Raw genomic sequence first — 14,454 nt, 5'->3', positions numbered from 1 at the left:
AACCTGGTTAATTATTTTTTCCTTTTCAGGGTTTGAACAATGTGATTGCAGTAGACTTTGATTACAAAGAGGAGTTCGTCTATTGGATTGATTCCAGCAGGCCAAATGGCAGTAGAATAAACAGAATGAATCTGAATGGAAATGATGTCAAGGTGATTGGAAAGTAATCATGGAATTATAAACATTATTTGGGTTCCTACTTAATATTATTATATGTCAAATAGGGTTATGCATTTGCACAACTTAAGCTAGTAAGAATTATTATAAATACAAAATAGCACATCTGTTCTTTATTTATTTATTTTACTAAAGATCAACTGGGCTCCAATCGTGCAGATAGTTTATTCAGCTAATACATGTCCAGTTAAATGTGTGGTTAGGTAATTCTAATAGCAAATAAAAATGAAGATACCGTTACAAAACTGTATGCTGTATGTCACAATATGATTGAATGAAGTCAAAGCAGCTTGTTTTATTTGATGGGTTAGAAAAGTCATTTAAGGATGCTGATTGAATTTATCCTGTATGTTTGCAACTTATTTTTCTTAACAAGTTATTGGTGCAAAGAGTTTTTAAGCCCTGTGCCTTGCTTGCAGGGCTCTGGGACAGTTGTACAAGGTCTCAGGATACTCCTGCAATCGGTGCTTTTTCCCAGGGGGTACTCAAGGGTACAGGGACACGGGTGGCACTGTGGGTTAAATCACAGAGCCTAGGACTTGCTGATCAGAAGGTTGGCGGTTTGAATCCCCGTGACGGGGTGAGCTCCCGTTGCTCGGTCCCTGCTCCTGCCAACCTAGCAGTTCGAAAGCACGTCAAAGTGCAAGTAGATAAATAGGTACTGCTCTGGCGGGAAGGTAAACGGCGTTTCCGTGTGCTGCTCTGGTTCGCCAGATGCGGCTTAGTCATGCTGGCCACATGACCCGGAAGCTGTACGCCGGCTCCCTCGGCAAATAAAGCGAGATGAGCACTGCAACCCCAGAGCCGGCCACGACTGGACACAGTACCAGCACCTCTTTTGTTGTTGTTAAACTGTAACAACTTCATGGCGCTTACTGTAACAACTTCATGGTGAGTGCCAGCACCTATTTTTCTAGCGGGGGAAAACCACTGCCTGCGATACCTTGTAAGATCTCAGATGGCCTCTGTGCGGGATGATGAATGTGTGGCCTTACTATTAGGTGCAGAAGTTGTAAATGAAGTGGCAGTGGTACAGCCCATTCCACGCAAGGCCACAGCTGTAACTGGATAGTTGCCCTTGATAGCTTCAGCATCCTGTATGGTACACTTGTTGAATGATCAAAATTAAGTTCAAATCTAAAGTTTTGTTTTTTTAATCTCATCCCATTTTTGAGTTATGAGGGTTTGAAATTCCAAAAAAAAAGGAAAAAGGAAAATTTTGGCCTTGCCAGACAAAACCCAGCCCGGATATTTCAAAACTAAAAATACTGATCTCTTCAGAACTTCATGGGCTTTAATATGTCACGTGATGGGCTTTAGATTTCAAAGTTAAATTACAAAATTTAAAAAGTGATTAAAAATGAATATGATTTTTTAAAAATCAAATATATATATTAATATTTCTAAGAGCTACTTGCAAAATTTAATATTGGGATCTCAATGAGATCACATTAAAAAAAATATTTTGTACATACATATCTGCCGTATTTGGGTTCTGTTTAGGATCTTGGAATAAATATAACAGAATAAACAAGGCTTAAACCTATAATATCAGGCATTTCATATCAGGCATTTCTTTGGAAAGTTACTCAGTTAAAAGGCATTTGAAAAGCTAGTCAGGGTTTTCTTTTAAAAATGTGTTCCAAACCAGAGTGATAGAATTAACAATAATAAGTTAGAATTATTTGGCTTTAAACTTAGTTTTGCTCATTCAACAAGTGTACAAAATATTAAGAAAATGGGAAGACATGAAGTATTGGATCACTTGATATGGAAGGACCCCACTTTGTTCTTGAAGTCTAACAGTAATGGTGGTTGTTCCTGTCTTCTGTCAATTATCCTGGAGCGCCTACTGACAGTTACACCTAAAGAGGCATTTCACATGCTCCAGGTGTTTCTAAGCAATCAGCCCACTTTCCATACTATATTTGATTCTGGGGGGCTTTCACAGAAGCAGATTACAACATGGCATGTCTTCCTGCTTGCCAAAATCAAAAAAAGTGAAAAGCAGCAGTTCTACTGGACATGTCTAGTGTCTAAACTAGCAGTTTGGATATCAGCCTGCACTTGGAGAAAAGGGACTAAAAAATAAATTTTAGGGTTGCCATATTTCAAACAGTGAAAATCCAGACAGAAAAGTTGTTGAGTCTTTTTTTTTTTAGCTTTACCCAAAGTTGTGGAGCTTTTCTGGCAAATTCTGGCTATTTTTAAAGAAAATTGCCAAAAACAACACAGCCAACATGGGTTGCCATATGTCCAGATTTTCCCAGCCATTGTAGCGATTTCTGCCCAGACACTGCTTACAACTACAGTATTCCAGATATGTCCAGGAAATTCTGGACATATGGCAACCTTATTAATTTACTATTTTAAAATAGCTTTCTCAAACCAACCTGGGTTTTACTTTAGCCTCTTCGTTGTTGTTTTCAATATTCTTTAAGAAATGCATAATTTCCCTCAAATACCTTGGGAAATTTGGTCTGTAATCTTATATACGCTCTTTGAGCACAACAAAACTTCGCAGTAGATATACAATTAATTGTGCTGCCAATTACGAAATCACATTTGTCAAGTGTAATAGCATTTGTTTCTCTCTTGCATCTTTTAAATATTTTTCAAGAATAAGAAATGGATTCTGTTCTTGTTTTTCTGTGTATTCCACTACTTATACAATTTTAATTTCTCTAGGTAGTTCATAACACAGCTGTTCCTAATGCACTTGCAGTTGACTGGGTTGGAAAGAATCTCTATTGGTCTGACACAGAAAAAAGGATTATTGAAGTATCAAAAGTCAATGGCCTGTATCCCACCGTTCTTGTGAGCAAAAGGGTGAAGTTCCCGAGAGATCTCTGTTTAGATCCTCAAGCTGGGTATGGAACTATATTACAAATTATGTTAATTGATCACATCTGATTAGGAGAATGTGGGTTCTGAGGTTAGTTTATGAATGTGTTTAATGGTTACAAAAGACAACTCAAGTATTTATCATAACATATTTGAAAATTCCAGAATGGAAAATTGAAATATCCTTTTCTCCTCTGAAGGCAGAAGGAGGGTTAATTATGTGACCTGACAGAGATATATTTGCAATAAGTTAAAACTTTACAGCATAATATTATTAAGAGATGAAACATCCTTAAATAAGATAATAAAGCAGTAAAGCTTCCCCTATATTTAAACAGTTATGCTTCAGAATAAGGATTTTTTTTTACAATTAACAAGCAGATGGGTCCCTCAATTAAAATTAATACAAACATCCAGTAGATCTTAAGAATTTGGTAAAGCTTTTTTGTTCCTTGACAAGATGTTTTGCTCCAAATTATACCCAGTGACATATTTTCTTTGGGCATTATTTCTCTGGATGTTACAAGCCAGGACTGTAGCTATTTATTAGAGATATCAGCCAAGCCAGCTTTGGTCTAGCCTGGAAATTAGCTTTGGGAGCTCTCATCTCAAAGAACAGGTGAGCAATAGTGTTCACATCAAAGAACAGGCAAACAGTAGGATTTCCTGATTGACTCTGCCAAGCACCCAGCCATCCCTTTGACATCTGGTAGGGGAGAGAAAAAGGGCCTTCAGCGGTGGGTTGCTGTTTCTCACCTAGCAGCTTTTGGAGCTGCAGCATCTTGAAATCAATAGTGATGTCTTTATTCATTATACATCTTTAGGCACCAGGTGAAAATGTTCCTCTTCAACCAGGCCTTTGTCTGATTAACATTCTATGACTCTATGTCCTTTTAAATGGAGGGGGGGAGAGGGGGTGTTATTTCTATGTTTCGTTCTTGTTTTTATTTTGCATTTGTGTTTTATGCTGTGAACTGCCCATTGATTTCAATATGCAGATTTAAAGCCCCTGTGGCCATGGAAATGGTTGTGTAACATTGCATATAGATAACACAAAGTGTTCTTTTGTTTTCAGCTGCCCCGAACAATATTTTAATTGGCCTGAATAAATTTTGATTAAGGGCACTTTAGAAATCTTATTTTTGTTTCTACAGTAGTGCCTATCCTCCTCTCCTCCTCAGAAATGAGCAGAAGCCTTTTCTAATTTGGGGGGCAGGCGGTGGTGGAAATAGCTCGCCTTATCTTATGTGACCCATGATCCACATGTGGGTCACTCGTTTTTCTTTTCTGATGCAAAATATCAATATTTGTGAACTTGTCATTTGATTGATGAAGTCAGGATCTTCCTGCAGAATCATTTGCTCAAGCAACAATAGCGGCCCTGCAATGTGTGATTGTTTTCTGAGACAGTACAGCCAAACAAGGTCTTATAGGGACATCATTCATATGCTCATTACATCCATATAAATTGGGGTGAGGATATTTTATTAACAATAAAATTAAGATGTGGGTGAAGGGCACTGAACCCTTCTGTCTCCTGAACCATATTCCACTTTAATCCTTTGCTCCAACTGAGGGGAAGAGGACATAGGACAGTGCATTCCTTTTATTGGTAACATTAAGATTGCTACCACCTGGTTTCAACTGGAGTCAACAAGTGAAAAGAAATGGACCTGCCACCACAGAGTCTAGTTTGTCCCATATTTCAGAGATTTTCACTCTTTTGACAAGTAATATAATCAGTGAGCTCTATATTTACTAACCAGCAATAGTACTTCCTAGTTAGAATGTTTAGGATTGCAGTAATAGAATAATTCTTGATCCCCTGATTATACACATTTTTCCCCCCTGACGAATACATTTGTATCAATAAACAAAAGAGTTATCAATTTTATTTCCTAGATATTTGTACTGGATTGATTGCTGTGAGTATCCTCACATTGGCCGAGTTGGCATGGATGGCTCTAATCAGACAATTGTGATAGAAACACAGATATCTAGACCAATGGCTCTTACAATAGATTATGTCAACAGAAGACTCTACTGGGCTGATGAAAGCCATATTGAATTTTCTAACATGGATGGCTCTCGTAGAAATAAAGGTCAGTTGCTCTCTGAAACAAAGTTCAGACATTTTGTTATTTAGCTAGGTTTTTTATGCTCATTATAGAAGTGAACGTATTTCTATCGACTACATTTTCACCAATAATGTATGCTAAGAAATCAGAACACTGCATATCCAAGAGGATGGAAAGCATGAGACTGTAGCTGTTTTGTTTTTTTGTTTTTGTTTTTTTAAAGCACTACTCAATTTTCCTATCCAAAGCTAAAAATACTTAATGCAGACATAAAAGGGGAGAAAATCACCAGTACAAGCATAAAACATTTATTTCCATTCATTAATAAAAGTGCAGCCATTAGTTCTTTTAAAATGACAGTACATATGTGATTCAAGAATATGTAACTCAGGAATATACAAAGACCAATGAGGAAGAATATATAAAGACCAATTAATGACGTACATTTACTATTCCCCCCCCCTATTCTTATCTATCTTTCTCTAGTATAAAAATCCAGTGAAACAGAGTTTAAAAAATCCAGTCTTTTTTTATATTTCGTTTACTGGGTTCCATTAGTGCAAGTGCCCTCCAGATGCTATTGGACTATAATTCCCATCAGGCCTGATTAGCATTGCCCCTGATGAGTTCAACAACATCTGGAGGGCAGCATGCTGGCTACTTTTGACTAGTGTAGTTCTGGAGATCTTCACCTCCTTAATCAACTGTAGCGATTTGAGAATTACTGCTGTGACACTGTGACTCCTGTACAAAACTTCTTGATATATATATATATATGCACAGCAAATGTACATGCACACATGTAAGTACCAAATATTTTTATTTGTTACGAGGCAAGCTTGGGGGATTATTGCTACTAAATTAAGAACCCAGGCAGCAAATGGTTGACAGATTGAGCTGCTAATTTAAATGAAGACTTTGCTGATTTGAATCTTGCCTTATTAGTTGTTATCTGGGAATTGACTGTCTCATAGCATCAGGTCACATCTAGAATAAAGGAGTAATAATATTGTCTATCAGGATTATAATGGGAATCACTTTTCACATATTTACCAATTTATTTCTTGTGAGCACGGTTTGATTTTTGTGTGTATATTGTCAAAATTGGGAAAGTTCAAATGGGGAGTTAGCACTCAACTTCAAAGGGCCCTATTTCTAACCTCATAGTACTTGGAAAATGAGAGAGTTGTCTCCCAACTTGGTTTCTATTCATGAGGCCAGCACTATACTACTTCTGCAGCTGACATGAAATAGTCAAAGCTCTATGGAAGACAATGGAGGTTCATACATATGAGCAATGATGGACTTTTCTGAATTCACCTACCTTTAACATTTTTTATTCAAATCTCATAAGTACTGTATTCAAAATCATATTAAAAACATCAATATTAGTTTCTAAATAAAATAAATATTAATCAATATTGAACTGTCTGCATATTTTTTTAAAAATAAGAAGAAAGTACACAGGTTGTCATAAAGAGTATATAATTTAATGAGCGAGATTCAGAGCATGATTTTTATACATAAAATGGTAAATTGCATATGAACCCTTGATTAAACCTTTGACAAAATACTCAAAATTATGCTTTCCATGGTGAACAGTTTAATTTACAAACTCATTTAATGGACTTCTGTATACAGTGGTACCTTGGTTTAAGAACAGCCCTGTTTACAAACTATCCGGTATACGAACTCCACAAAACCGGAAGTAGTGTCCTGGTTTGCAAACTTCATCTCGGCCTAAGAATGGAATCCGAGCAGTGGAAGGGCACCGGCAGCAGGAGACCTCATTAGGGAAAGTGCGCCTCATTTTAAGAATGGCTTTGGTTAAAGAACGGACTCCCGGAACGGATTAAGTTCGTAAACCGAGGTACCACCGTAGTCCAGTATTCCATCGCAGACAGTGATAATAGAGAACCATGCTTTCTTTGCTTTTTATATAAAGGTACTTACAGAAAGGGATGTAAAATACATGTTGAGTCAATTAGAAATGCCAGATTTGCCATTGGGACTATTTAATCTTTCTTTGCAGGCTACTGGTATATCAGAATAACAATGCAGGTGGGCAAAACTCAGCAAACAGTAGAGAGTGTACTTCAATGAAAACCAATAACATTTGCAATTCTTCCTTTGATGACAAATCTTTTGTTGATGTGTCACATTTTCTTTCTTCAGGAATAGTTGCAGAATTGCGGATTCTGACGTCACCATATCCCCCTATATAGTGATCAATGTACCTATCACACATCTTTCACCCCACCCACTTGACTTTCATGTTCTGCCACCTGCTGTCAAAGAATGTGCACCTTAATAGCTGACTTTTCATTTAGTACATATAAAAAGTACTGCAAAGTCATATTTTGTATAAGTGTTATAAGATGAAAAGATCTTGGTTCCTCTTAAACCACTTCATCCTACATGATGATACCCTGTAACAAGCAATAAATCTGAGCTAAAGCTCTCAGAGTTCCTCCTCTATATATGCATATTCCTAATATATGTGGAGGAAAACACACTCAGTGTTTTCAACAAGTGACCTCAGTCATAATTTAATATTTTGACACAATCGTCACCCTTTATCTTGTTAGCACCAATCCTAGAGCAGTACAAGAACCTGGGGGGGGGGTAAAATTGTTCCTGATCAGTTGCTATTTAGGGGTTCAGGCTAGTCCTATTTGCTCAGGAATATTTATTGATAGAAGGGATGTGGGTGGCGCTGTGGTCTAAACCACTGAGCCTAGGGCTTGCTGATCAGAAGGTCAGTGGTTCAAATCCCCATGATGGGGTGAGCTCCCGTTGCTCGGTCCCTGCTCCTGCCAACCTAGCAGTTTGAAAGCACGCCAGTGCAAGTAGATAAATAGGTACTGCTTTGGCAGGAAGGTAAACAGTGTTTCCGTAAGCTGCTTTGGTTCGCCAGAAGCGGCTTAGTCATGCTGGCCACATAACCCAGAAGCTGTCTGCGGACAAATGCCGGCTCCCTTGGCCAGTAAAGTGAGATGAGCACCGCAACCCCAGAGTCTTCCGCGACTGGTCTTAACAGTCTGGGGTCCCTTTACCTTTATTTATTGATAGGCACTGTATCAGTAAATAAAATATTACATAAGGGGAAGGGTCTATTGATCACTGGTCTAATAAGCCAAATGGGGTACTGCTCCACCAATCTCAGTCTCTCCTCAGCAAGGTCCCACCTGCCTGCTTCCTTCCTTACATCCAGTCCACTGTCTGTTAGCTTCCCCTCCTTAGAATCTGTAGAACTCGGCAGGCAGAAGAATGGGGACAAAACCAAAATTAGTTGGTTTTGCCTATTACTGGCTCTGAATCCACCTATTTTTCACCTCCTTGCCTTCTGCCCTACCAGCCCCAATCAGCATCAGCCTTAACTGCTATTGATACAAATGTTTGTACATGTAGATTCTAGGGGGAAGTTCTACCTGGCATCCCCACATGGGAGCAATACTGACTGAAGAAGGCTAAGGACTACCAATGATTGCACAAATGTCATCTCCTAAAATTGGTACCGTTATTTAAAATAATTAACTATTCAATGCTACAGAAAAAATTAGCGTTTAGAGAAATGGAAAACAAATCATTAATATAGATTGATAAGCAGTTGCACTATCTTGTGGGCAAATAAATGCAGTTATCAGTAAAAAAATTGCGTACATCAATTTACACATTGATAGACAAGATTAACAGTTCTTTATAAGCAGCATTTGTCAAACAAAGGTTACTAGATTTAGCATAAAAAGATACACTCAGTGGTAATACGCTCAATGACATGCAGCGCTTATATCAAGCATAAAAGAGTTTGACCTGAAACTCATGAATATTTTAAAAATGAAACATAGCACAATTCCTATTCTCATCGCAAACATCTACTGTAGTACTTGCAAATATTTTCCTGTATTATACCATCAATGGATTGCTTCACTTGCTACCTTCCCTACAAACTGCATTGTATCCCTTTTGTGATACTCCTTCGGAGCCCAATCTAGAGGGCCAGAGTTCAGTGGCTTCTGCTTATACAATGGGTCTTTCCCCTCCAGCGCCCCTTGTGCCTCCTGCAGTTGGCTTGGGGGACATGAGAACCCCTAGAACAGGGCATGGAGGTAGCCGGGGGTGAGGGGATCATTCCAATTGGCAAGCTGAAATGCTTGCACTGTTGTAACGTTCAACGTAGTGCAACATTGAATTCCCCCATACTATTATGATCACTGGGTTTGCTAAATCAGTGCATATTATGGGAATAGTTCTTAGGTAGCAGTCTTCTACACAGTAGTCTTGAATGGTTAGTATTCCACAATACAATGTTATTTAAAGGTGTTTTTTAAAGGTAATATTATTTTAAATAACATTTGCATACTACTCTTCATCTGAAGATGGCAGGGTGGTTCACCACATAAAAATACAAAATGAGAACACAAAACATAATAAAAACAAGAACAAAAACCAATAACTGCCCTCCCACAAACATATTTAAAAAGATATAGATTGTTAATCAGCCAAAGGCCTGGTTAAAGAGAAATGTTTGCATCTGGTTCTTAAAGATATGTAATGAAGGTACTGGGCAAACCTTCCTGGAGAGAGCATTCCACAAATGGGGAGCCACTGGAGAAAAGGCCTGTTCTTGTGTTGCCATCCTCTGGACCTCTCATGGCAGAGGAACACAGAAAAGGGCTTCAGATGATGGTCACAGGGTCTGGGTCAGTTCATATGGGGAGAGGTGATCCTTGGGGAATTGTGGCCTTGAACATGAAATAAGCCTGAAAGCACACATGAAATCCCACCTGATAATTCACAACAAAGTGAATACTAGCATTACAGTACAAAAATGCAGTGTTTTTCATGCACATAACTTCATTTTCTTCTCTCTTCATAGAGCTTTGTCTTTACTGTCATGATAATTTTATGAACTGTGAATTACTATTTTACATGCTTGTTACTAGTAATGGGTGAACTTAAAACAGCATGCAAAGGGACACTGAACTAAACATACTCAGTGGTCTAAACAAAATTCTGAAGTTGAAGAGGAGGGGAGGACATGAGAGGATGATTTGCCATTAATGCACAGTGCCACTCGGAAAACAAAATCAGTTAATTTGGAACATCAATCCCAAAATGTGGGAGAAGTTCAGCTAGAAATGAAAAACTGTAAGAAATTGCTGGAGAAATGGGTGTACTCACTATCTTGAACATGAACTCAAGCTGTGTGGAAAGGAAGAGTCTTTTGTACATGCCCAGAAAGTAATAGGCTCTGCTCTGACACTCTTTGCTCTTCTGCTGCTGTTGTGGTGGTGACTTGAAGCGCACCATATGCATGCCTAGACACAGTATAACCAAAACAATGTGCCCTTGAATTGCCTTTTTAAATAGAACAATAACCTTGTATGATGAAACAAAGCTGCATCCAAAGAATTAAGGAATCCCTGCAGAAGCTATAAATTACATCCAGCCTACAATTTGTGCAAAAACTTTCAAATCTGCATGTGGCAGTGCTCAAATAGTATCCTGCTATCAGTTCCCTGGGACCCAGCTGTTTCTTTCACTATGGTTAGGCCAACAGAGTTTAGCCAAGTGGGGTTGATGTATCTAATCTTAATCCTAGATACCTTTAACTGGTAACAAAGAGCCTCCAGGCTTGACAGGTTGTCACAGCCATTATTCACAAGAAGCTATGCAGTCCTTGTCTTTGTCAGCTTTTGCAGTATGGAATATTTTAGCTGGCAGTCTTCCAAAACTGAACATTAATCTTACATTCTCTTGCAGTTCCTAATCAACATATTCTAGGCGTGATTGCTCTCACATTATTTGAAGACTACATCTACTGGACTGATGGAAAAACCAAGACAGTCAACCGTGCCCATAAAACCTCTGGAGCAGATAAAGTAGCACTGATTAACTCGTGGCATGCCATAACTGATATCCAAGTGTATCATTCATACAGACAGCCTGATGGTAAATATTTTCAGCATGTGTTCTGTAAAGAGCATTCTGACTTCATTAGAGTTCTGAAGACTTTGCTTAGTGATTAACCTAAGCAGTTTTATATTGAATTGCTAAAGAAGTAAGACGGAAAGAAGAGCAAAATATTAGAAGTATGGTTAGTTTTGCTGAAGGTCTGACACTGAAGGTCCATTACATAAGCAACCTATGTTGGCTTTGTGAACCGCCTCAGTTCTCACTCAATTTTTGTAACGGGCCCTGGAAAGAAGTACAGTGGTGCCCCGCAAGACGAATGCCTCGCAAGACGAAAAACTTGCTAGACGAAAGAGTTTTCCGTTTTTTGAGTCGTTCCGCAAGACGAATTTCCCTATGGGCTTGCTTTGCAAGACAAAACGTCTTGCGAGTTCTTGCGAGTTTGTTTCCTTTTTCTTAAAGCCGCTAAGCCGTTAATAGCCGCTAAGCTGCTAAGCCGTTAATAGCCGCTAAGCCGCTAATAGCTGCTAAGCCGCTAATAGCCGTACTTCGCAAGACAAAAAAACCGCACTGTTGGAGAAGTGGCAGTGCCACAGGCTTCTGGCAAGATCTCACTGAAATCTTGTGCACTCCATGAGATCTTGCTGGAACTGCCTTGTGACCCAGATAAGGGAGGACTTGGTGGGCAGCACCTTTCCATTTTGCCTCAGGCGGCGAAATGGGATGTGCTGCCCCTGGAAAAAATTACTTTCATTCATATAGATAGTCTGATGGTAAATATTTATATGCATATTTGTTTACTTTATTATTAGCCGTACTGAGGTACCTCTATTTGCCAGAAGTTTATCTGGGGGAAAGCCAGCTATGTTGCTTTTCATGTGAATCACCTTAGCACATTTTAATTGTTTCCTCTTTTGCATTCCTAGTGCCTAAACATCTTTGTGCATTGACTAATGGTGGCTGTAGTCACCTGTGCCTCCTGGCCCCAGGCAAAACACACACCTGTGCCTGCCCCACCAACTTTTACCTCGCGGCAGATAATAAGACTTGCTTATCAAACTGCACAGCCAGTCAAGTAAGTAGAACGTGTGTATTGTAACATTTATAAGGATTACTTATTAATGTATTTAGAGACTTTGAAGCAGCGTAAAGACTTGTGAGAGTTTTGAGATTAAGGGGGGAGGGCACTAATAGTTTTAAAGAGCAATGAATGAAGGTACTGTTGGTTAGCAACTTGGTTTTTTGTTTTGTTTTTTCAAAATCAGAAAATCTGCTTTATGGTGTTACAGTTATGTTGAAGCCTAAATTATCTATCTTTATATTCCTTATTTGGATAAATTTCATTAAGTACATCGACAAAGCTATTCCCCCACCCTAACTTGACTGATAATGCATTGGCCTGGATCCTGATTTCCAAAGTTCTATTCATGGAACAGGCTCTTCCATCTCTCATTTGCTTTTATAGCCCACTGTCCCCCTCTGTTTCTGAACTAGCATGTCATGGAATTTCCAAAAATACCCCCCTCCCCCAACCCATGAGAATGGAAGTGCCTTCCACTCACCCAAGTATGCCTGTGAATCCAGATCATTAATACTTTTAGTGGGCAAGAAACTAATTTCAAAGAACAGCAGACTCCATATTATGGCTTTGGGCTCTGATTTCTTATAAATTATTTTCAGCTGCAAAAAAAATCATGTTATTTCAATAAAAACTGTTAACACTTGAACGTTTTCCATATTATACCTTTCTCCTACAGTTCCGCTGCAAAACTGACAAATGTATTCCATTCTGGTGGAAGTGTGACACTGTAGATGATTGTGGGGATGGATCAGATGAACCTGAAGAATGCCGTAAGTATTTTAGCATTTTCATACTGTAAGAGTCAATGTGGTACGGTGGTTAAGAGGGTTGGAGTAGGATTCAGGTCTCCACTTGGCCATGAAATTTGCTTGATGACCTTAAGCCAATCTCTCAGCCTAATCTAGTTTACAGGTTTGTTGTTTGAATACAATGGAGAGATAGAGAATCATGAATGCCGCCTTTAGTTTCTTGGAGGAAGGTGGGATATAAATTTGTGCGTCGAGGTCCCCAAGACACCCCAAATAAGAATACAATGACACTTGATTTATGTTTAAGGTTTTTGGCATAATTTTGGCCACAACTTTATTAAAAATACAGCAATGTGAGTGATTGCTTAGGCATTGGTAGTGACTAACTGACCCCGCATGGGGACAGTCTGACATTTGCACCCCCCGCAAAGTCAGAAAGGGTAAGTCACCCGGGGAGAGAGACAGGACTGGGAACCATGCCTCACCTCTCCCCAAATGCTCCCAGGGGCTTGCGTGGCCCTAGCCACTTGCCAGGGGGTTCGGACAAAAGCATGGCGAGCCCCTGGGTTCCTTTAACGAATTCCCTTGCAGCAGCAGCATTGGAGGGGCAGGCACTTACCCCTCCACCAACCAATTCCCAAACCAATGCCTAACCGCAACCTTACAAGTTGTGATGATTTGCTAAGCAGTAGGCAAAAACCAACTGGCACCAGCCAATCAGCCAAATGGACAAAACTCCTACCAGGCCCCTGCCCCAAGAGCAGATGACCCCATGACAGGCATAGCAAGGTCAAGCAAACAGCCTAGCATTAGGGAGGGAGGGTGGGTGATCCAAAGCACGCAGCGAAAAGAGGAAGCTCGTCGCTGCGTGCAGAGTATTTAACAAATAGGGCTGTCAATCAATAAATGGCAACATATAAATCTCCCTGGTAACATCCCACCCCAGTTTAAAGATGGCCAAACTCTTTTGTCCAGCAACAGTGAGGTGTCTTGTCAGCCCCCACCACAACACATGCTCTCCATGAGGGAGAACACACTTTGTCTTTGTTGTTACCGTATTTTTCGCCCTATAGGACGCACTTTTCCCCCTCCAAAAATGAAGGGGAAATGTGTGTGCGTCCTATGGGGCGAATGCAGGCTTTCGCTGAAGCCTGGAGAGCGAGAGGGGTCAGTGCGCACTGACCCCTCTCGCTCTCCAGGCTTCAGGAAGCTACCAGCAAGCCTTGCAAGCCCGGCAGGATGTCCCGCGGGCTCGCAAGGCTTGTGGGCAGCAGCCTGCAGCCCCACAAGCTCGGGGAATAGGGGGGTGGCGGAGCGCCGCCACCCCGCTATTCCCCAACCTGATCTGGAGGCTCCTGGGGCTTGCTTCTCCCCCCCCCCCGCCAGCCCCACAAGCTCAGGGAATAGGGGGGTGGCGGAGCGCCACCATCCCGCTATTCCCCGACCTGATCTGGAGGCTGGCGGGGGGGGGGAGAAGCAAGCTTGCTTCTCCCCCCGCCAGCCCCACAAACTCGGGGGACAGCGGGGCAAGCTGTCCCTGAAGGCAGAAGAGGGAGACGGAGCGCTCCGTCTCCCTCTTCTAGCTTGGGGATGGCTGCGCAAACCTGGG

General features: G+C 40.4%; 1 protein-coding gene across 3 annotated transcripts in view; it reads left to right on the top strand.

Annotated features, from left to right (window-relative positions):
* LRP1B (LDL receptor related protein 1B) overlaps positions 1–14,454 on the top strand; it is a 742,760-nt gene that overhangs the window by 666,307 nt on the left and 61,999 nt on the right. For all 3 annotated transcript variants that reach the window (XM_083492761.1, XM_083492762.1, XM_083492763.1), the window contains 6 exons: positions 30–152; positions 2,866–3,047; positions 4,924–5,123; positions 10,866–11,054; positions 11,942–12,090; positions 12,773–12,866. In XM_083492761.1, the coding sequence (XP_083348887.1) occupies positions 30–152; positions 2,866–3,047; positions 4,924–5,123; positions 10,866–11,054; positions 11,942–12,090; positions 12,773–12,866 (937 nt within the window). The remainder of the gene's footprint in view (positions 1–29; positions 153–2,865; positions 3,048–4,923; positions 5,124–10,865; positions 11,055–11,941; positions 12,091–12,772; positions 12,867–14,454) is intronic.

The sequence above is a fragment of the Podarcis liolepis genome, assembly GCF_965112155.1.
Source record: "Podarcis liolepis genome assembly, chromosome: 1".
Classification (NCBI taxonomy): domain Eukaryota; kingdom Metazoa; phylum Chordata; class Lepidosauria; order Squamata; family Lacertidae; genus Podarcis; species Podarcis liolepis.
This window is presented reverse-complemented; position numbering and strand designations above follow the sequence as displayed.